Source organism: Cherax quadricarinatus, chromosome 63 (genome assembly GCF_038502225.1).
Source record: "Cherax quadricarinatus isolate ZL_2023a chromosome 63, ASM3850222v1, whole genome shotgun sequence".
In the NCBI taxonomy this organism is placed as follows: Eukaryota; Metazoa; Arthropoda; class Malacostraca; order Decapoda; family Parastacidae; genus Cherax; species Cherax quadricarinatus.
This window is the reverse complement of record NC_091354.1, coordinates 1,992,723-2,015,236: the sequence shown is the minus strand read 5'-3', so window position 1 is coordinate 2,015,236 and position 22,514 is coordinate 1,992,723. Positions and strand designations below refer to the sequence as shown.

The 22,514-nt window shown below is 41.1% G+C and overlaps 1 protein-coding gene across 1 annotated transcript in view; it reads right to left on the bottom strand.

Moving 5' to 3' along the window:
* Positions 1-22,514, bottom strand: part of LOC128698240 (uncharacterized protein DKFZp434B061) — a 774,041-nt gene that overhangs the window by 726,019 nt on the left and 25,508 nt on the right. The window contains exon 2 of the mRNA XM_053790405.2: positions 18,534-19,741. Within this exon, the coding sequence (XP_053646380.1) occupies positions 18,534-18,928 (395 nt within the window). The 5' untranslated portion in view covers positions 18,929-19,741. The remainder of the gene's footprint in view (positions 1-18,533; positions 19,742-22,514) is intronic.

Genomic DNA, 22,514 nt, shown 5'->3' with positions numbered 1-22,514 from the left:
ATATATAAGACAATAATAACTTTTATACTCCAGCAGGATTGATGATTATGATGAATATATAAGACAATAATAACTTTTATACTCCAGCAGGATTGATGATTATGATGAATATATAAGACAATAATAACTTTTATACTCCAGCAGGATTGATGATTATGATGAATATATAAGACAATAATAACTTTTATACTCCAGCAGGATTGATGATTATGATGAATATATAAGACAATAATAACTTTTATACTCCAGCAGGATTGATGATTATGATGAATATATAAGACAATAATAACTTTTATACTCCAGCAGGATTGATGATTATGATGAATATATAAGACAATAATAACTTTTATACTCCAGCAGGATTGATGATTATGATGAATATATAAGACAATAATAACTTTTATACTCCAGCAGGATTGATGATTATGATGAATATATAAGACAATAATAACTTTTATACTCCAGCAGGATTGATGATTATGATGAATATATAAGACAATAATAACTTTTATACTCCAGCAGGATTGATGATCTTCTCTTACTGCATCAACAACATCAATCAAAGTTCACATGTAAATCTTACGAACTTTTACTTACACTTACACTTTATCCGCTGTAAATTATTATAATAAAATTAAGCGCTAAAACCTTAAGGGTCTCTCTGCTGTAAAAAAAAAAAAAAAAAAAAAAAACTCATCCAACAACACTAACAACAAATTACAAATCCCTCTGGAAAGATAGAGTGAAGCACCAAAGATAGTGAAGCACCAAAGATAGTGAAGCACCAAAGATAGTGTGAAGCACCAAAGATAGTGTGAAGCACCAAAGATAGTGAAGCACCAAAGATAGAGTGAAGCACCAAAGATAGTGTGAAGCACCAAAGATAGTGTGAAGCACCAAAGATAGAGTGAAGCACCAAAGATAGTGAAGCACCAAAGATAGAGTGAAGCACCAAAGATAGTGTGAAGCACCAAAGATAGTGAAGCACCAAAGATAGTGTGAAGCACCAAAGATAGTGTGAAGCACCAAAGATAGTGAAGCACCAAAGATAGAGTGAAGCACCAAAGATAGAGTGAAGCACCAAAGATAGTGAAGCACCAAAGATAGTGAAGCACCAAAGATAGTGTGAAGCACCAAAGATAGTGTGAAGCACCAAAGATAGTGAAGCACCAAAGATAGTGTGAAGCACCAAAGATAGTGTGAAGCACCAAAGATAGTGTGAAGCACCAAAGATAGTGTGAAGCACCAAAGATAGTGAAGCACCAAAGATAGTGTGAAGCACCAAAGATAGTGTGAAGCACCAAAGATAGTGTGAAGCACCAAAGATAGTGAAGCACCAAAGATAGTGTGAAGCACCAAAGATAGTGTGAAGCACCAAAGATAGTGTGAAGCACCAAAGATAGTGTGAAGCACCAAAGATAGAGTGAAGCACCAAAGATAGAGTGAAGCACCAAAGATAGAGTGAAGCACCAAAGATAGAGTGAAGCATCAAAGATAGTGAAGCACCAAAGATAGAGTGAAGCACCAAAGATAGAGTGAAGCACCAAAGATAGTGAAGCACCAAAGATAGAGTGAAGCACCAAAGATAGTGAAGCACCAAAGATAGAGTGAAGCACCAAAGATAGAGTGAAGCACCAAAGATAGAGTGAAGCATCAAAGATAGTGAAGCACCAAAGATAGAGTGAAGCACCAAAGATAGAGTGAAGCACCAAAGATAGAGTGAAGCATCAAAGATAGTGAAGCACCAAAGATAGAGTGAAGCACCAAAGATAGTGAAGCACCAAAGATAGAGTGAAGCACCAAAGATAGAGTGAAGCACCAAAGATAGAGTAAAGCACCAAAGATAGAGTGAAGCACCAAAGATAGAGTGAAGCACCAAAGATAGAGTGAAGCACCAAAGATAGAGTGAAGCACCAAAGATAGAGTAAAACACTAAAGTTCCTCCAGAGTTTCTTAAAAAAGAGAAATTTGAGTAATGATGTAGGTGCAGGAGACAAAACTCTTCACTGAAGCTCGGTGACTGCAGTTAACTGCTTCACTGAAGCTCGGTGACTGCAGTGAACTGCTTCACTGAAGCTAGGTGACTGCAGTGAACTGCTTCACTGAAGCTAGGTGACTGTAGTGAACTGCTTCACTGAAGCTAGGTGACTGCAGTGAACTGCTTCACTGAAGCTAGGTGACTGCAGTGAACTGCTTCAGGTGGAACTCACTGATCTGGAAGCCAATGATATTGTTAAAGAGATATTTACAAGGTAAGAAGTCTGCTGGATGTTTACACAAGCCTACCTGACACATTTATAACAATCAGAAAGTCTGCTGTGTGTATTAACAATCTTTGGCACCACAAACACTTGTAAACAAACTTGTTCAATGATGAACACTGCTGAGTCATCTTCACTCAAGACTTATTTTATGAATATTTCCACAAAATTTTAAATCTTACAAACATTGAACTATATAACAAAGTTCTCTCTAATATACTGTAACCGCAAATATCACATTATATTTTATATTCATAGAGGGGGGACGCTAAACCCGTAGGGGACATACAACACCAGGGGGAAGGGGAAGCAATAATGGTCGATCCAAGGAAGGGAGGGAAGGTCCAATTTCTTGGATCAAAAACCTTTATTTTCTTCCCCTACCTTGTAGGTACATAAATAAGCTTTAAGTCTGCTAGGCTTATCAACTAATAACATTAACTCATATATGACTAAACAATAATAATAAGTTGTTATATTCACCTTCACTTTATATATTTAATAACTTACTTATTTTCAAATGTAATTTAACCTCTTTAATACTTTATCTCATCTCATTATAAGAGTAAAAAGTTAAACTATGTAACTAACTCCTTCATTTTAATCAGCTAGTTGTTGGAAAATATGATTGATTATTTTACTAATGAGTGATTTTTGAAAAATGTGTAATGATTTTGATTAGTTCATTAAGTTTATAAGGGTTATTAATATGTAGATTATGTTAGTTACTATATGTTAATTCAGCTTCTGTTTCAAGGTGCCGCCGTCATCACACTTGACCACTTATTGTGGCTCACTTACTGTGGCTCACTTATTGTGGCTCACTTACTGCGGCTCACTTATTGTGGCTCACTTACTGTGGCTCACTTATTGTGGCTCACTTACTGTGGCTCACTTATTGTGGCTCACTTATTGTGGCTCACTTACTGTGGCTCACTTATTGTGGCTCACTTACTGTGGCTCACTTACTGTGGCTCACTTATTGTGGCTCACTTACTGCGGCTCACTTATTGTGGCTCACTTATTGTGGCTCACTTACTGTGGCTCACTTATTGTGGCTCACTTATTGTGGCTCACTTACTGTGGCTCACTTATTGTGGCTCACTTACTGTGGCTCACTTATTGTGGCTCACTTACTGTGGCTCACTTACTGTGGCTCACTTATTGTGGCTCACTTACTGCGGCTCACTTATTGTGGCTCACTTATTGTGGCTCACTTACTGTGGCTCACTTACTGTGGCTCACTTATTGTGGCTCACTTATTGTGGCTCACTTATTGTGGCTCACTTACTGCGGCTCACTTATTGTGGCTCACTTATTGTGGCTCACTTACTGTGGCTCACTTATTGTGGCTCACTTATTGTGGCTCACTTACTGCGGCTCACTTACTGTGGCTCACTTACTGTGACTCACTTATTGTGGCTCACTTATTGTGGCTCACTTACTGTGGCTCACTTACTGTGGCTCACTTATTGTGGCTCACTTATTGTGGCTCACTTACGTACCAAGAAAGATTGGGGGATTATCCAATCTTCGTTGATGAGTGGAACAAACTGCCAGGTAACGTCAGTGAGGCCAGAACTTTAGGCAGCTTTAAATATAGATTCGATGGATTCATGAGTGAGTGAGTTAGACCTGCCTAACATGGGCCATTAAGCCTACTGCAGTGTTCCTTCATTCTTATGGTCAGACTATTAACCAGGTTTCACGCCCAGTTACTGCAAGAGGCTGCAGAGGTGGTGATAACCTTCACCATGTAAGTACCAGTTCCTCCACTTTCTGCTGTCTCAATATTCATTGTCCTTCAGCATACGCTCTCAAATTTCGATTTTCCGATAACCAGCTACCCCTAAGAGTTTAGCGCTTCCCGTAAACATAATTAGACAACCAGGTACTGATAACTTGTATCTTAGCTGTTGCCCAGCAATGTTTACACATAACATTCATTATACGTGTTTAATGCTAACAATGTTTCGCAAGGTACCAAATATTTTAATCACAAAACATTAATAAAATGTTCGTAACGCATAAAACTTTACCATAAAATATTTAATATACAAGTGTTCCGCACAATTAAAGTTCATTTTTACCAGGGAAAAACATCCGATAATTAATGTCTGTACAAAACAAGAAGTAAAAACTTCAAATAGGAAGTAAGAAGATTGTGAGAGTAAAGAAGTATACCGCAGCTGACCGCAACTCCCACGTTCCTTCCCAACTTATTTGATCACTCTCCTTCATCTCTAATTCTAAGTTAAGTTCTGCTTTTCCTATGTAATTAGATATTCAATAACTTAAACTTTCGGTAAAATGCCATACAGTTTATTGTAAGTTACACAGATAATTAATGGACTGGGTAATACTTGAATGTTGGTCATCCGCTATTTTCGCGATACAGTAGTTTATTATATCCAGTATAAATTAGGTTCTTCACGGAAACAGTTTTGTTGTGAACTGGGAAAAGTATAACTAAACCAACGTAAGCCAACATAACCTAAATCATCATAACCCAACACAACTTAACGCTGGAAATAAATGGTATAAAATACCGACACAATGGAAATATAAACACATATGTAGTATAATGTGATTCTTTATTGACAACGTTTCGCTCACACAGTGGACTTTTTCAAGTCACAAACAGATCTACCTGGGTAGAAGGTACGAGAGTACTTATAGTCAAGTTCAGAATGCTGAGGTCAGGTGGAGAATGCTGCAGAATAAGATGGACGAGTTGAGATTAGTTGCTAGTGCAGGTAACATTGATGTATTTGCCTTAACTGAGACGTGGTTTAATCCAAAAAGTCGGGACATGCCTGCGGAATGTCATATTCAGGGTTTTAAATTGTTCCAAGTAGATAGAAGTATCGGGAAGGGAGGTGGGGTGGCATTGTATGTCCGAGATCGCTTGAACTGTTGCATAAAAACGGGTATTAAGTCTGAAGTAACACATACAGAGTCTGTTTGGATAGAATTTTCAGAGGGGCATGAAAAACTGATTTTAGGAGTGATATACCGTCCCCCAAACTTAGATAGGGACCAAGGGAGACTACTATGGGAGGAAATTGTTAAGGCCACAAGGCACGATAATGTAGTAATTCTAGGAGACTTTAACTTTAGTCATATTGATTGGAATTTCTTGACTGGGAATTTAGAATCATACGACTTCTTAGAAGTAGTTCAGGATTGTTTTTTGAAGCAGTTTGTGACAGAACCTACAAGGGGAAATAACCTGCTTGACTTAGTTATGGCAAACAATGAATCCCTTGTTAATAATTTAGAAATTTCAGAGGAACTGGGTGCTAGCGACCACAAATCAATTACATTTAGCATTGAATGGAAGTACGATAGTAGCGATAACTCAGTAACAGTCCCAGATTTTCGCTTAGCAGATTACGATGGGCTTAGAGAACACTTATCATCTGTTGACTGGGGTAACGAAGTGAGCTATCAATATGACAGTTTTCTGAACACTATACATGCTGCTCAAAGAACGTTTATCCCATACAAAGAAATTAGATCAAATAGAAATGACCCAAAATGGATGAATAATAGGCTCAAATATCTACTAGGGCATAAGAAAGGAATTTATAGGCGTACCAAAAGAGGTGAGGGTCATCTTATGAATCAGTATATTGACATTAAGAGGGACATTAAAAATGGGATAAGAAAAGCTAAAAGGGACTATGAAATTAAAGTTGCTAGGGATTCTAAAACTAACCCATAAAGTTTTTTCCAGGTCTATAGAACAAAAGTTAGAGATAAGATAGGTCCCCTTAAAAATAACTATGGGCACCTTACTGACAAAGAGAATGAAATGTGCTCGATTTTTAATAATTATTTTCTCTGTTTTTACACAGGAAGACACTAACAATATTCCAGTAATTAATTTTTATAGTGGGCTAGAAGAGGATAAATTATGTAACATCACAGTCACTAGTGAAATGGTTGTGAAGCAGATAGACAGACTGAAGCAAAATAAGTCGCCGGGTCCTGATGAGGTTTTTTCAAGGGTTCTTAAGGAATGCAAAATGGAACTCAGTGAACCATTAACTAATATTTTTAATTTATCTCTTCAAACAGGTGTAGTGTCTGATATGTGGAAGATGGCTAATGTAATTCCTATTTTTAAAACAGGGGGCAAGTCGTTACCGTCAAATTACCGCCCAATAAGCCTTACCTCAATTGTAGGCAAATTACTAGAGTCAATTATAGCTGAGATTATAAGAAGCCATCTCGATAAGCATAGCTTGATTAATGATACTCAGCATGGATTCACAAGAGGCCGGTCTTGTCTAACTAATTTATTAACTTTCTTCAGTAAAGCTTTTGAGGCTGTTGACCACGATAAAGAATTTGATATTATTTACTTAGATTTTAGTAAGGTTCTTGATAGAGTTCCGCACCATAGACTGTTAAAGAAAGTGGCAGCTCATGGCATTGGGGGAAAAGTGCTCTCGTGGATCGAGTCATGGCTCACTGACAGGAAGCAGAGAGTGTCCATAAATGGGGTTAAATCCGAGTGGGGATCTGTAACAAGTGGCGTTCCACAGGGATCAGTCTTGGGCCCGTTGTTGTTTATAATATATATCAATGATCTTGATGAGGGAATTACTAGTGATATGAGCAAATTCGCCGATGACACAAAGATAGATAGGATAATTGATTCAAACGTAGAAGTTATGGAACTTCAGGAGGATTTAAACAAACTCTATTCTTATTCAGAAAAGTGGCAGATGCAGTTCAATGTAGATAAATGCAAGGTTCTGAAGCTTGGGAGTGCCCATAACCCTAGTACTTATAAGTTAAATGATGTAGAACTTAGCCATACAGATTGCGAAAAGGACTTGGGGGTTATGGTGAGCAGCAACCTTAAACCAAGACAGCAATGCCTAAGCGTACGTAATAAGGCAAATAGATTACTGGGATTTATATCAAGAAATGTAAGCAACAGAAGTCCAGAGGTCATACTGCAGCTTTATACATCATTAGTAAGGCCTCACCTAGATTATGCAGCTCAGTTCTGGTTCCCATATTACAGAATGGACATAAATTCGTTAGAAAACATTCAGCGTAGGATGACTAAATTAATACATAGCATTAGAAATCTTCCTTATGAAGAAAGATTGAAGACTCTTAAGTTACATTCACTTGTTAGACGAAGAATGAGGGGAGACCTGATCGAAGTGTATAAGTGGAAGATGGGTATTAATAAAGGGGATATTAATAAGGTCTTGAGGATGTCTCTCCAAGAGAGAACCCGCAGTAATGTATTTAAATTAGATAAGTTTAGATTTAGAAAGGACATAGGAAAGTATTGGTTTGGAAATAGGGTAGTTGATGAGTGGAACAGTCTACCTAGTTGGGTTATTGAGGCTGGGACTTTGGGTAGTTTCAAATTTAGGTTGGATAAGTACATGAGTGGGAGGGGTTGGATTTGAGTGGGACTTTCACATCAGAGCTTATTTCTTGGGTGGCACTGAAAATTGGGTTGGGCAAATGTTTTGTTAGTGGGATGAATTGTAAAGGACCTGCCTAGTATGGGCCAACAGGCCTCCTGCAGTGTGCCTCCTTTCTTATGTTATCTACCGAGTGGGGTTATAGTCTAAAATCTTGAGTAGCTTGGAAGGGAGATTCGATAAGTATATGAGTAGACCTTCTGCAGTGTTCCTCCATTCCTATGTTCTTATGTGGGATAGCGATGAAGAAGTTTCTTGGCAAGTGGTTCAGTTATGTTACAGAAGCCATTGTTCTGGTTGAAGTTGTTGGATACAGAGATAAGAGATGATTCCAGGATTCTTCGGTATTGTGTTGTCTTCTCTGGCGATAAGTCTTTAGTTTCTGTAGTTGATTAAATGGTTGTGTGAATTACGGTAATTATCCATGTAGGTTACTCATCCACCGTGTAGGTCACTCATCCACCGTGTAGGTCACTCATCGCTCAGATTCATGAAGAAAATATTTACCACATAATAAAAACGTGGATAAAATTAACAAAAACAACGACGAACAAATCCAGAGGAAAGACTTGTGAGGTGCAGCGCTCCTGCAACACTTGTGAGGGAGGTGCAGCGCTCCTGCAACACTTGTGAGGTGCAGCGCTCCTGCAACACCTGTGAGGGAGGTGCAGCGCTCCTGCAACACTTGTGAGGTGCAGCGCTCCTGCAACAATTGTGAGGGAGGTGCAGCGCTCCTGCAACACTTGTGAGGGAGGTGCAGCGCTCCTGCAACACTTGTGAGGTGCAGCGCTCCTGCAACACTTGTGAGGGAGGTGCAGCGCTCCTGCAACACTTGTGAGGTGCAGCGCTCCTGCAACACTTGTGAGGGAGGTGCAGCGCTCCTGCAACACTTGTGACGTGCAGCGCTCCTGCAACACTTGTTAGGTGCAGCGCTCCTGCAACACTTGTGAGGTGCAGCGCTCCTGCAACACTTGTTAGGTGCAGCGCTCCTGCAACACTTGTGACGGAGGTGCAGCGCTCCTGCAACACTTGTGAGGGAGGTGCAGCGCTCCTACAACACTTGTGAGGGAGCTGCAGCGCTCCTACAACACTTGTGAGGTAGGTGCAGCGCTCCTGCAACACTTGTGAGGGAGGTGCAGCGCTCCTACAACACTTGTGAGGGAGGTGCAGCGCTCCTACAACACTAGTGAGGGAGGTGCAGCGCTCCTACAACACTTGTGAGGGAGGTGCAGCGCTCCTACAACACTTGTGAGGTAGGTGCAGCGCTCCTGCAACACTTGTGAGGGAGGTGCAGCGCTCCTACAACACTTGTGAGGGAGGTGCAGCGCTCCTACAACACTAGTGAGGGAGGTGCAGCGCTCCTACAACACTTGTGAGGGAGGTGCAGCGCTCCTACAACACTTGTGAGGGAGGTGCAGCGCTCCTACAACACTTGTGAGGGAGGTGCAGCGCTCCTACAACACTTGAGGGAGGTGCAGCGCTCCTACAACACTTGTGAGGGAGGTGCAGCGCTCCTACAACACTTGTGAGGGAGGTGCAGCGCTCCTACAACACTTGTGAGGTAGGTGCAGCGCTCCTGCAACACTTGTGAGGGAGGTGCAGCGCTCCTACAACACTTGTGAGGGAGGTGCAGCGCTCCTACAACACTTGTGAGGGAGGTGCAGCGCTCCTACAACACTTGTGAGGGAGGTGCAGCGCTCCTACAACACTTGAGGGAGGTGCAGCGCTCCTACAACACTTGTGAGGGAGGTGCAGCGCTCCTACAACACTTGTGAGGGAGGTGTAGCGCTCCTACAACACTTGTGAGGTAGGTGCAGCGCTCCTGCAACACTTGTGAGGGAGGTGCAGCGCTCCTACAACACTTGTGAGGGAGGTGCAGCGCTCCTACAACACTTGTGAGGGAGGTGCAGCGCTCCTACAACACTTGTGAGGGAGGTGCAGCGCTCCTACAACACTTGTGAGGGAGGTGCAGCGCTCCTACAACACATCCTATTGACGTTCTCCATCGTTACAAATTTAAAGAGATGAAGTCCAAAAAGTCATTTTTTTAACGAGTCCGGGATATGTGGATGTGAATTCTGAATTTTCACTGAACAATAACAGTGATATCCACAATCATTATATCCAAAATCAATGTATATATATATATATGATGTAAGGAGAGGAAAATCCAGCATGTAAAGAAAGTTTGAGTTATAGTTGTTGTGGGGAAGTTGACGAGGATCATTCCAAAGAATTATTAAGAATGAAGAGCAAAATTGATCTTCAGAAAAGCTTGAATACTCGTAAAATACAGAGAAAAAATCGCCGGTTTTTGGTCGCTATCCACCATAGCCTGGTTGATCTGGCATACTGGAAAAGGAGTTTTAGACTACGTTTCTGTCAGTCGTAGAATACTGTCAAGTGAGTTGATAAGAGTAAGTCAGCTGGTGGAAATTATGTAAAAATGAATATACTGGTTCTGGACAGTTTCTCCCCTCATATAATTAATCAAAATACTTCAAGACCTGGATGACACACTGCTGAAACCTACCACTGCAGGAACACTTCAAGACCTGGATGATACACTGCTGAAACCTGCCACTGCAGGAACACTTCAAGACCTGGATGATACACTGCTGAAACCTGCCACTGCAGGAACACTTCAAGACCTGGATGATACACTGCTGAAACCTGCCACTGCAGGAACACTTCAAGACCTGGATGATACACTGCTGAAACCTGCCACTGCAGGAACACTTCAAGACCTGGATGATACACTGCTGAAACCTGCCACTGCAGGAACACTTCAAGACATGGATGATCCACTGCTGAAACCTGCCACTGCAGGAACACTTCAAGACATGGATGACACACTGCTGAAACCTGCCACTGCAGGAACACTTCAAGACATGGATGATACACTGCTGAAACCTGCCACTGCAGGAACACTTCAAGACATGGATGATACACTGCTGAAACCTGCCACTGCAGGAACACTTCAAGACCTGGATGATACACTGCTGAAACCTGCCACTGCAGGAACACTTCAAGACATGGATGATCCACTGCTGAAACCTGCCACTGCAGGAACACTTCAAGACATGGATGATACACTGCTGAAACCTGCCACTGCAGGAACACTTCAAGACATGGATGATACACTGCTGAAACCTGCCACTGCAGGAACACTTCAAGACATGGATGATACACTGCTGAAACCTGCCACTGCAGGAACACTTCAAGAGATGGATGATACACTGCTGAAACCTACCACTGCAGGAACACTTCAAGACATGGATGATACACTGCTGAAACCTACCACTGCAGGAACACTTCAAGACATGGATGATACACTGCTGAAACCTACCACTGCAGGAACACTTCAAGACATGGATGATACAGTGCTGAAACCTACCACTGCAGGAACACTTCAAGACATGGATGATACACTGCTGAAACCTACCACTGCAGGAACACTTCAAGACATGGATGATACAGTGCTGAAACCTACCACTGCAGGAACACTTCAAGACATGGATGATACAGTGCTGAAACCTGCCACTGCAGGAACACTTCAAGACATGGATGATACACTGCTGAAACCTACCACTGCAGGAACACTTCAAGACATGGATGACACACTGCTGAAACCTGCCACTGCAGGAACACTTCAAGACATGGATGACACACTGCTGAAACCTACCACTGCAGGAACACTTCAAGACATGGATGACACACTGCTGAAACCTGCCACTGCAGGAACACTTCAAGACATGGATGATACACTGCTGAAACCTACCACTGCAGGAACACTTCAAGACATGGATGACACACTGCTGAAACCTACCACTGCAGGAACACTTCAAGACATGGATGATACACTGCTGAAACCTGCCACTGCAGGAACACTTCAAGACATGGATGATACACTGCTGAAACCTACCACTGCAGGAACACTTCAAGACATGGATGATACACTGCTGAAACCTACCACTGCAGGAACACTTCAAGACATGGATGATACACTGCTGAAACCTACCACTGCAGGAACACTTCAAGACATGGATGACACACTGCTGAAACCTGCCACTGCAGGAACACTTCAAGACATGGATGATACACTGCTGAAACCTACCACTGCAGGAACACTTCAAGACATGGATGACACACTGCTGAAACCTGCCACTGCAGGAACACTTCAAGACATGGATGATACACTGCTGAAACCTACCACTGCAGGAACACTTCAAGACATGGATGACACACTACTGAAACCTACCACTGCAGGAACACTTCAAGACATGGATGATACACTGCTGAAACCTGCCACTGCAGGAACACTTCAAGACATGGATGACACACTACTGAAACCTACCACTGCAGGAACACTTCAAGACATGGATGATACACTGCTGAAACCTGCCACTGCAGGAACACTTCAAGACATGGATGATACACTGCTGAAACCTGCCACTGCAGGAACACTTCAAGACATGCATGATACACTGCTGAAACCTGCCACTGCAGGAACACTTCAAGACATGCATGATACACTGCTGAAACCTACCACTGCAGGAAACACTTCCTTTCATCTCACAAAAATACCTTTGATATACCTTTAAAGAGTTTCGAGTTTCTGTACTCTCTGAGCCCGGTCATGGGCCAGGCTCGTCTGGTGCTTGCCTGGTCAACCAGGCTGTTGCTGCTGGAGGTCCGCTGCCCCACATATCCATCACAGCCTGGTTGATCAGGCACCTGGTGAAGATACTTGTCCAGTTTCCTCTTAGAGGCTTCTACACTTGTTCCAGCCGTGTTTTTGATATCTTCTGGTAAGATGTTGAATAGTCTGGGACCCCGGATGTTGATACAGTGTTCCCTTATCGTCCCTACCGCACCCCTGCTCCTCACTGGGTTTATTTTGCACTTCCTCCTATATCTCTCACGTTTATTATTATTATTATTATTATTATTATTATTATTATTATTATTATTACTATCACTGATGTGAGATACGCTGGTCTGTTATCAAACCATTCTCACACTTCAATTTTAAAGTAATGTTTGCAAGTGTAATATTTAAGTGCAAAACTTGCAAGTGTAATATTAAAGTGTAGAGTTTGCAAGTGTAATATTAAAGTGTAGAACTTACAAGTGTAATATTAAAGTGCAGAACTTACAAGTGTAATATTAAAGTGTAGAACTTACAAGTGTAATATTAAAGTGTAGAACTTACAAGTGTAATATTAAAGTGCAGAACTTGCAAGTGTAATATTAAAGTGCAGAACTTACAAGTGTAATATTAAAGTGTAGAACTTACAAGTGTAATATTAAAGTGCAGAACTTGCAAGTGTAATATTAAAGTGCAGAACTTACAAGTGTAATATTAAAGTGTAGAACTTACAAGCGTAATATTAAAGTGCAGAACTTGCAAGTGTAATATTAAAGTGTAGAACTTGCAAGTGTAATATTAAAGTGTAGAACTTGCAAGTGTAATATTAAAGTGTAGAACTTACAAGTGTAATATTAAAGTGTAGAACTTGCAAGTGTAATATGAAAGTGCAGAACTTACAAGTGTAATACTAAAGTGTAGAACTTGCAAGTGTAATATTAAAGTGTAGAACTTACAAGTGTAATATTAAAGTGTAGAACTTGCAAGTGTAATATTAAAGTGCAGAACTTACAAGTGTAATATTAAAGTGTAGAACTTGCAAGTGTAATATTAAAGTGCAGAACTTACAAGTGTAATATTAAAGTGTAGAACTTACAAGTGTAATATTAAAGTGTAGAACTTGCAAGTGTAATATTAAAGTGTAGAACTTACAAGTGTAATATTAAAGTGTAGAACTTACAAGTGTAATATTAAAGTGTAGAACTTGCAAGTGTAATATTAAAGTGCAGAACTTACAAGTGTAATATTAAAGTGTAGAACTTACAAGTGTAATATTAAAGTGTAGAACATACAAGTGTAATATTAAAGTGTAGAACTTGCAAGTGTAATATTAAAGTGCAGAACTTGCAAGTGTAATATTAAAGTGCAGAACTTACAAGTGTAATATTAAAGTGCAGAACTTGCAAGTGTAATATTAAAGTGTAGAACTTACAAGTGTAATATTAAAGTGTAGAACTTACAAGTGTAATATTAAAGTGTAGAACTTACAAGTGCAATATTAAAATGTAGAACTTACAAGTGTAATATTAAAGTGTAGAACTTACAAGTGTAATATTAAAGTGTAGAACTTACAAGTGTAATATTAAAGTGTAGAACTTACAAGTGCAATATTAAAATGTAGAACTTACAAGTGTAATATTAAAGTGTAGAACTTACAAGTGTAATATTAAAGTGTAGAACTTGCAAGTGCAATATTCTAAGTGTAATACTGAAGTATAATAGTTTTTAGGTATAATATTACTATATTAAGAGTCTAGTGTAATAGTCTACAACAAAACTATACAGAACTAAGTCGATTAATTTTAGGATCTTGTATACTGTGAACGTTTAACTTAATAAAGAGCCAAGATTATTAAATTTTTCAGTATATATACTGTAGATATTATGTGTTAATAGATCCCAGAGAGTCGAGTAGCAACACTAGGTTACCAGTGTTGAACACTCACTAGGTTACCAGTGTTGAACATTCACTAGGGTACCAGTGTTGAACATTCACTAGGTTACCAGTGTTGAACATTCACTAGGTTACCAGTGTTGAACATTCACTAGGGTACCAGTGTTGAACATTCACTAGGTTACCAGTGTTGAACATTCACTAGGTTACCAGTGTTGAACATTCACTAGGTTACCAGTGTTGAACATTCACTAGGTTACTAGTGTTGAACATTCACTAGGTTACCAGTGTTGAACATTCACTAGGTTACCAGTGTTGAACATTCACTAGGTTACCAGTGTTGAACATTCACTAGGTTACCAGTGTTGAACATTCACTAGGCTACCAGTGTTGAACATTCACTAGGTTACCAGTGTTGAACATTCACTAGGTTACCAGTGTTGAACATTCACTAGGTTACCAGTGTTGAACATTCACTAGGTTACCAGTGTTGAACATTCACTAGGTTACCAGTGTTGAACATTCACTAGGTTACCAGTGTTGAACATTCACTAGGTTACCAGTGTTGAACATTCACTAGGTTACCAGTGTTGAACATTCACTAGGTTACCAGTGTTGAACATTCACTAGGTTACTAGTGTTGAACATTCACTAGGTTCCCAGTGTTGAACATTCACTAGGTTCCCAGTGTTGAACACTCACTAGGTTACCAGTGTTGAACATTCACTAGGTTCCCAGTGTTGAACACTCACTAGGTTACCAGTGTTGAACATTCACTAGGTTACCAGTGTTGAACATTCACTAGGTTACTAGTGTTGAACATTCACTAGGTTACCAGTGTTGAACATTCACTAGGTTCCCAGTGTTGAACATTCACTAGGTTACCAGTGTTGAACATTCACTAGGTTACTAGTGTTGAACATTCACTAGGTTACCAGTGTTGAACATTCACTAGGTTACCAGTGTTGAACATTCACTAGGTTACCAGTGTTGAACATTCACTAGGTTACTAGTGTTGAACATTCACTAGGTTACCAGTGTTGAACATTCACTAGGTTCCCAGTGTTGAACATTCACTAGGTTACTAGTGTTGAACATTCACTAGGTTACCAGTGTTGAACATTCACTAGGTTACTAGTGTTGAACATTCACTAGGTTACCAGTGTTGAACATTCACTAGGTTACTAGTGTTGAACATTCACTAGGTTCCCAGTGTTGAACATTCACTAGGTTACTAGTGTTGAACATTCACTAGGTTACCAGTGTTGAACATTCACTAGGTTACCAGTGTTGAACATTCACTAGGTTACTAGTGTTGAACATTCACTAGGTTACCAGTGTTGAACATTCACTAGGTTACTAGTGTTGAACATTCACTAGGTTCCCAGTGTTGAACATTCACTAGGTTACTAGTGTTGAACATTCACTAGGTTACCAGTGTTGAACATTCACAGCCAATTTGGTGATGAAGCAACACACCTTGTCAATTATAATTTGTATCAGAATTTCATGTGAACAACAGGATTTTTCCAGTCTTCACTGTAAGTGACCCTGCAAGAGAGTGCCTTGATGCCAGTGACCCAGCAAGGGAGTGCCTTGATGCCAGTGACCCTGCAAGGGAGCGCCTTGATGCCAGTGACCCTGCAAGGGAGTGCCTTGATACCAGTCACCCTGCAAGGGAGTGCCTTGATGCCAGTGACTCTGCCAGGGAGTACCTTGATGCCAGTGACCCTGCAAGGGAGTGCCTTGATGCCAGTGAAGAGCTTTTGATCCGCAGACTTTGAGCTACCCTTCCCTTCCTCAGGTGAAACCTGCCTCCTATTGCCCAGATACTCTGTGACATCCTACAGATTTACCGCTTTTCCTGGAATATAATAATAATAATAATAATAATAATAATAATAATAATAATAATAATAATAATATTATTATTATTATTATTATTATTATTATTATTATTATCATCATCATCATCATCGGCAGAAATCCTGGATGTACTATTAATCCAGAATTTTTTTCGTTACATTAATACTGTATCCCAAAATATAAACTTAACATAAAATTAGGTTAGGTTAGGTAAGGTTCGTCAGGAAACAGGACAAGTGTTTCCTGACGCGGGTCTTAAATGATAACCCGCCGTTGGAGCTTTTGGTCATCTGACCGAGGCCTTCAGCTGGCTTACCGGTCAACCTCTTTAAAAGTTATGGTCATAGTTATAACCGCGTTTTATGAATATATAAAATTTAAAAAAATTAGTAGCCTACTATAATTTTTAACAGCAGGACTAATTTGAAGCCTAGTGTGAGCTAAAAAAAACTGAGGCAATACTGCGCTAAACTAGAGTCATACAGCACCAGGGATATGGGACACAATCAGGCTTGAGCCAAGGGAAGAGAAGGATAGCTCCAGTTCTCTGGATCAAGAGAACTTTCCCCTGCATCAGGCTGGGCAGTTGCTCCAGCCAGCCATACTCAATGTTCCAAAGTTTGACAAGTGTCGACAATCTTGATGGAATAATTACAAACTTGACCTGAGAAGTTGACCTGTCACGATGAAAAAGTGTCTGAAAACTTGGCGGTAAGAATATTATTATTATTATTATTATTATTATTATTATTATTATTATTATTATTATTATTATTGTTGTTGTTGTTGTTGTTGTTGTTGCTCAATAATAACCCACATGGAGACAAACTCGGAAGATTGATTGATCTGTATATTTCGATCCCCTTCTGGGAAACTCTTCAGCTGAAGAGGATCCCAGAAGGGGATTGAAATATACAGATCAATCAGTTTTGGTGAGTTTCCGTCTTCATGTTGGTTATTACTGAGCACCGACAAGGTATCCAGTATTGTTCCTGATGCTACTACTACTATTATTATTACCAATATTAGTACAGTACTAGTATATTAATGGGAAAGCGCTAAACCCGTAGGGTTTACGCAACGCTTGGGGAATAGGAGCCAATCATGGTTAATCCCAGAAATGAGAGGACAGTTCTAATTTCTTGGACTATGTGCTCTTCTGGATCAAGTTACCCGCCTTGAAACGTTGCTGAAGACTTTCTGAATTATGTAAGTGTGTGCAGGGAAGTTGCAGTGCCACACAACGTCAGTGAGCCTGCAGTGCCACACATGACGTCAGTGAGGCTGCAGTGCCACACATGGTGTCAGCGAGCCTGCAGTGTCACACATGATGCCAGTGAGGTTGCAGTGCCACACATGACGTCAGTGACAACGGAAGTGTCACCTCATGAGCAAGACGTGACAGACAGGGACAAACATGCAGCAGTGCCACACAAGCACCACTCAACCTGTCACTATCCTCGTCGCCTCTGCTCATTCAAAGTGCAAATATATATATATATATATATATATATATATATATATATATATATATATATATATATATATATATATATATATATATATATATATATATATATATAAATATATAAATATATAAATATATAAATATATATATATATATATATATAAATATATATATATATATATATATATATATATATATATATATATATATATATATATATATATATATATATATATATATATATATATATATATATATATATGCAATAAGATCACAGTAAACAGGTGATTTCAAAACATGCAAAACAACCACTCTGAAAGAATAGAGAAATTCCAGGCGCTTTCGTGACTACTCACATTATCCAGCGCTTGGAATTTCTCTATTCTTTCAGAGTGGTTGTTTTGCATTTATATATATTTATATATATATATGCATATATATTTATATATATATTTCTATGTATATATGTGTATATATATTTATGTATATATATGTATATATATATTTATACATATATATATATATTTCTATGTATATATGTGTATATATATTTATGTATATATATGTATATATATATTTATACATATATATATATATGTATATATATTTATATATATATATATATATATATATATATATATATATACATACATATTCGTCTGAATACTGAAAATGAAAAAAAAGAAAGCAAGACAAGGTTAATGTTGTAATCACCTAAGTACACAATTTATATTCAATATAAATTATAATAATTGTAAGTACAATTGTAAATATAGTAATGATATCTCTATGTTGAAACAACTAAGGTGGAGTTGATATTGCTAACGACGTGTTATCTATTTATGCTATAATGTACTGTCTTTAGGGATGAGCGGCGCTGCCTAATAAACTCTCTCCTCGGTGCAAAATATAAAAAGAAAAAACTTGTACTAACCTTTTAAGATTTGGTTTAGCTGAAACTGAGGTCTTGATGATGGAGCGGTCGTCTGAACCTGGCGAGGCCAGAGTCTCGCTAAACACTGATTTGTCTTCACTGGCCGCCGGGCTCCTGTCCTCACTACTGGTGGGTTTCATTTCCACCATCTCCATGTCTGGGTCATGAGTCTTCTCCTTCTCCTTCTCCTCCATGATAAGCTTGGCCTCTTCGGTGGAGGGAGAATCCAGTTGTATAGGCTCACCGATGGAGGCAAGTTTGTCAGTCTTGTCTTCGTCCAGTAGAGGTTTTGTTTCAGAAATGGGCGAGCGGTCGTCACTGAGAGGCGTGAAGGAGGAGGCGTCGCCCTCACTGAAGCTCACCTTCTCCTCCACTGGTAACATATACGACAACATCTTCACTCTGATGGGCTCCTGCCCAGAACTGGTGCTTGTGCAGAAGATGCTACTAGTGCTGCGGGAAATAGCACCGGCGCTGCTCTCAGATCTCAGGGCAGTTCTTGAGCTAAGAGGAACAAGGTTGTACTCTCCGGCAGCGGCGCCTAGCCTCTGTCGTCTCAGTGCATGAGACGTAGGGCTGAAGCTGGCATACAGACAGTCACTACCTTCGCCATAACGTTCCCTGATGGCCAAGGCCCCAATGGCTCCCAGAGACTGTTTGGTGAAGGTGGTAAGGCGTGTTGTAGGTGGACAAACTACACTCACACTCTGAGAGAACCTCACTCGCTTCTTGACGGCGCCGCTGCTGCTGCTTATACTGCTCTTGCTTGATCCTTGCGACTTCTTGAGGGAAGACGGTGACTCCGAGCCACTGAGACTGGTATAACCACGTGTGCTATGCCCGCCAGTAGCTCTCAACCCACTACAACTTGAAGACTTGCGGGGCTGCCTTAAAGTCTCCTTAGGTGAGCTAGGCTGCTCGTCTAAGGAACTATTGAGTTCAGTCCCACTATCCGTTCCGTCCTCTGTGTCTTCACTTTCCTTTGTGGAGGTCAAGTCGTATTTTCCCCTTCTGACTTGTCCGGCTGCAGCGTTACCACCAACACCCGGATCCTGGCACAGTCTGTGGTAACGGCCCCGCACAGCCCTAGAAGTCGTGTTTTCCTGCTGGGTCCTCTGCTAGGGCTCGCGCCGACACTTCTGGCCAGCCGCTCATCTTACAGTGAGCGCGCGCGAACACTGCTCAAATCGATTATGTCGTAATATATCCTGCAATATAAACCATTGCAACAGAACACTGCTTCCTATGAACTTATATGAACTTTATCACAAACTTTTTATAACAGCACTGATACTATATATCTTGTATTATATTTATCTAAGTCTCTTTAACAAAGAATATTAAATAATTAACTATTTCTTTTATTATTATTATTATTATTATTATTATTATTATTATTATTATTATTATAGCTCCTTTATGTGAAGTCAGTGAGGGTTGTTTAGCACAAGGACGGGTGGGGGCTCGATCCTCCGTCCGTTAGTCTGGAACGTTATGCAATTGTAATCACCTTTTCATCCACAAGTAATTGTTAATAGAGTGGTTATGTAAGAGGTCACGTGAGCCTGGGTCATGTGAGCCTGGGTCACGTGAGCCTGGGTCATGTGAGCCTGGGTCATGTGAGCCTGGGTCATGTGAGCCTGGGTCATGTGAGCCTGGGTCATGTGAGCCTGGGTCATGTGAGCCTGGGTCATGTGAGCCTGGGTCATGTGAGCCTGGGTCATGTGAGCCTGGGTCATGTGAGCCTGGGTCATGTGAGCCTGGGTCATGTGAGCCTGGGTCATGTGAGCCTGGGTCACGTGAGCCTGGGTCATGTGAGCCTGGGTCATGTGAGCCTGGGTCACGTGAGCCTGGGTCATGTGAGCCTGGGTCATGTGAGCCTGGGTCATGTGAGCCTGGGTCACGTGAGCCTGGGTCATGTGAGCCTGGGTCATGTGAGCCTGGGTCACGTGAGCCTGGGTCATGTGACCCTGGGTCACTTGAGCCTGGGTCATGTGACCCTGGGTCACGTGAGCCTGGGTCATGTCAGACAACTCAAGAATAGTTGAGGTCATAATATGATCATATCACTGAGTCAACTTCGTTCCCTCCAGGTCAGTCCAAGCTCCTACACATCACCCCTCACGGTTTTAGCGCTTCCCCATAAATATAGGATCATCTTCAAGAGGAAATTTACAAATATCTTCACCAGGTGCCATATCAACCAGGCTGTGATGGATATGTGGGGCAGCGGGCTTCTAGCAGCAACAGCCTGGTTGACCAGATGAGCCTGGCCTGGCCGGGCTCCGAGAGTAGTGAAACTCTCGAAACTCATCAAAGGTATAAATCTTAAGTTAGTGTAAATCACTGACAGTCATGTGCAGTAACCTACAATGAGCCCAAGTTCTCTTAAGAAGGGATGCTGCTGGGTGAGTTCTTGATCCAGGAAAGAAGAAGAAGAAGAAGAGAGGAAGATATAGAAGAGAGGAAGATATAGAAGAGAGGAAGATATAGAAGAGAGGAAGATATAGAAGAGAGGAAGATATAGAAGAGAGGAAGATATAGAAGAGAGGAAGATATAGAAGAGAGGAAGATATAGAAGAGAGGAAGATATAGAAGAGAGGAAGACGTAGAACAGACGAAGAGTAAGAGATTGTTTTAGTTTTCTGTGACTTTCTGTCTTCTTGATCTTGTGTTGAATGACCCACACGGGTTTAGTGTTTCACATAAACATTCAACTCTATGGGAAGCATTAAACCCTCAAGAGTCATCACGTGCCTGGGTTATTCAGGTATGATCCAAGGAAGGGGTGGATAGCTTCCATGTTTGGCAGTGCAAGCTTTCACTCTGAGCACGTTTCGCCGTGTTGACAGGTCAGTGACTTGATAAAGATCTGGACAGAGCGAAACGTTGCCTTTTCCTGACAGCTCATTCAGCTGTCATATGTAAAAATGGGTTTTAAAAGAGCCGTCAGCGTCCCCAACAACAACAACAACAACAACAACAACAACAACAACAACAACAACAGTAAACTGTCCCCGCCATCAATGGTGACAGCAAATCAACTAGGGAGAACAATTACTTTTATTCCGCCAAGAACTGGTGTTGAGGCTCCAGCTCACCACCAGCACTTGCTACTGGTGTTGAAGCTCCAGCTCACCACCAACACTTGCTACTGGTGTTGAAGCTCCAGCTCACCACCAACACTTGCTACTGGTGTTGAAGCTCCAGCTCACCACCAACACTTGCTACTGGTGTTGAAGCTCCAGCTCACCACCAACACTTGCTACTGGTGTTGAAGCTCCAGCTCACCACCAACACTTGCTACTGGTGTTGAAGCTCCAGCTCACCACCAACACTTGCTACTGGTGTTGAAGCTCCAGCTCACCACCAACACTTGCTACTGGTGTTGAAGCTCCAGCTCACCACCAACACTTGCTACTGGTGTTGAGGCTCCAGCTCACCACCAACACTTGCTACTGGTGTTGAAGCTCCACCTCACCACCAGCACTTGCTACTGGTGTTGAGGCTCCAGCTCACCACCAACACTTGCTACTGGTGTTGAGGCTCCAGCTCACCACCAACACTTGCTACCGGTGTTGAGGCTCCAGCTCACCACCAACACTTGCTACTGGTGTTGAGGCTCCAGCTCACCACCAACACTTGCTACTGGTGTTGAGGCTCCAGCTCACCACCAACACTTGCTACTGGTGTTGAGGCTCCAGCTCACCACCAACACTTGCTACTGGTGTTGAGGCTCCAGCTCACCACCAACACTTGCTACTGGTGTTGAGGCTCCAGCTCACCACAAACATTTGCTACTGGTGTTGAGGCTCCAGCTCACCACCAACACTTGCTACCGGTGTTGAGGCTCCAGCTCACCACCAACACTTGCTACCGGTGTTGAGGCTCCAGCTCACCACCAACACTTGCTACTGGTGTTGAGGCTCCAGCTCACCACCAACACTTGCTACCGGTGTTGAGGCTCCAGCTCACCACCAA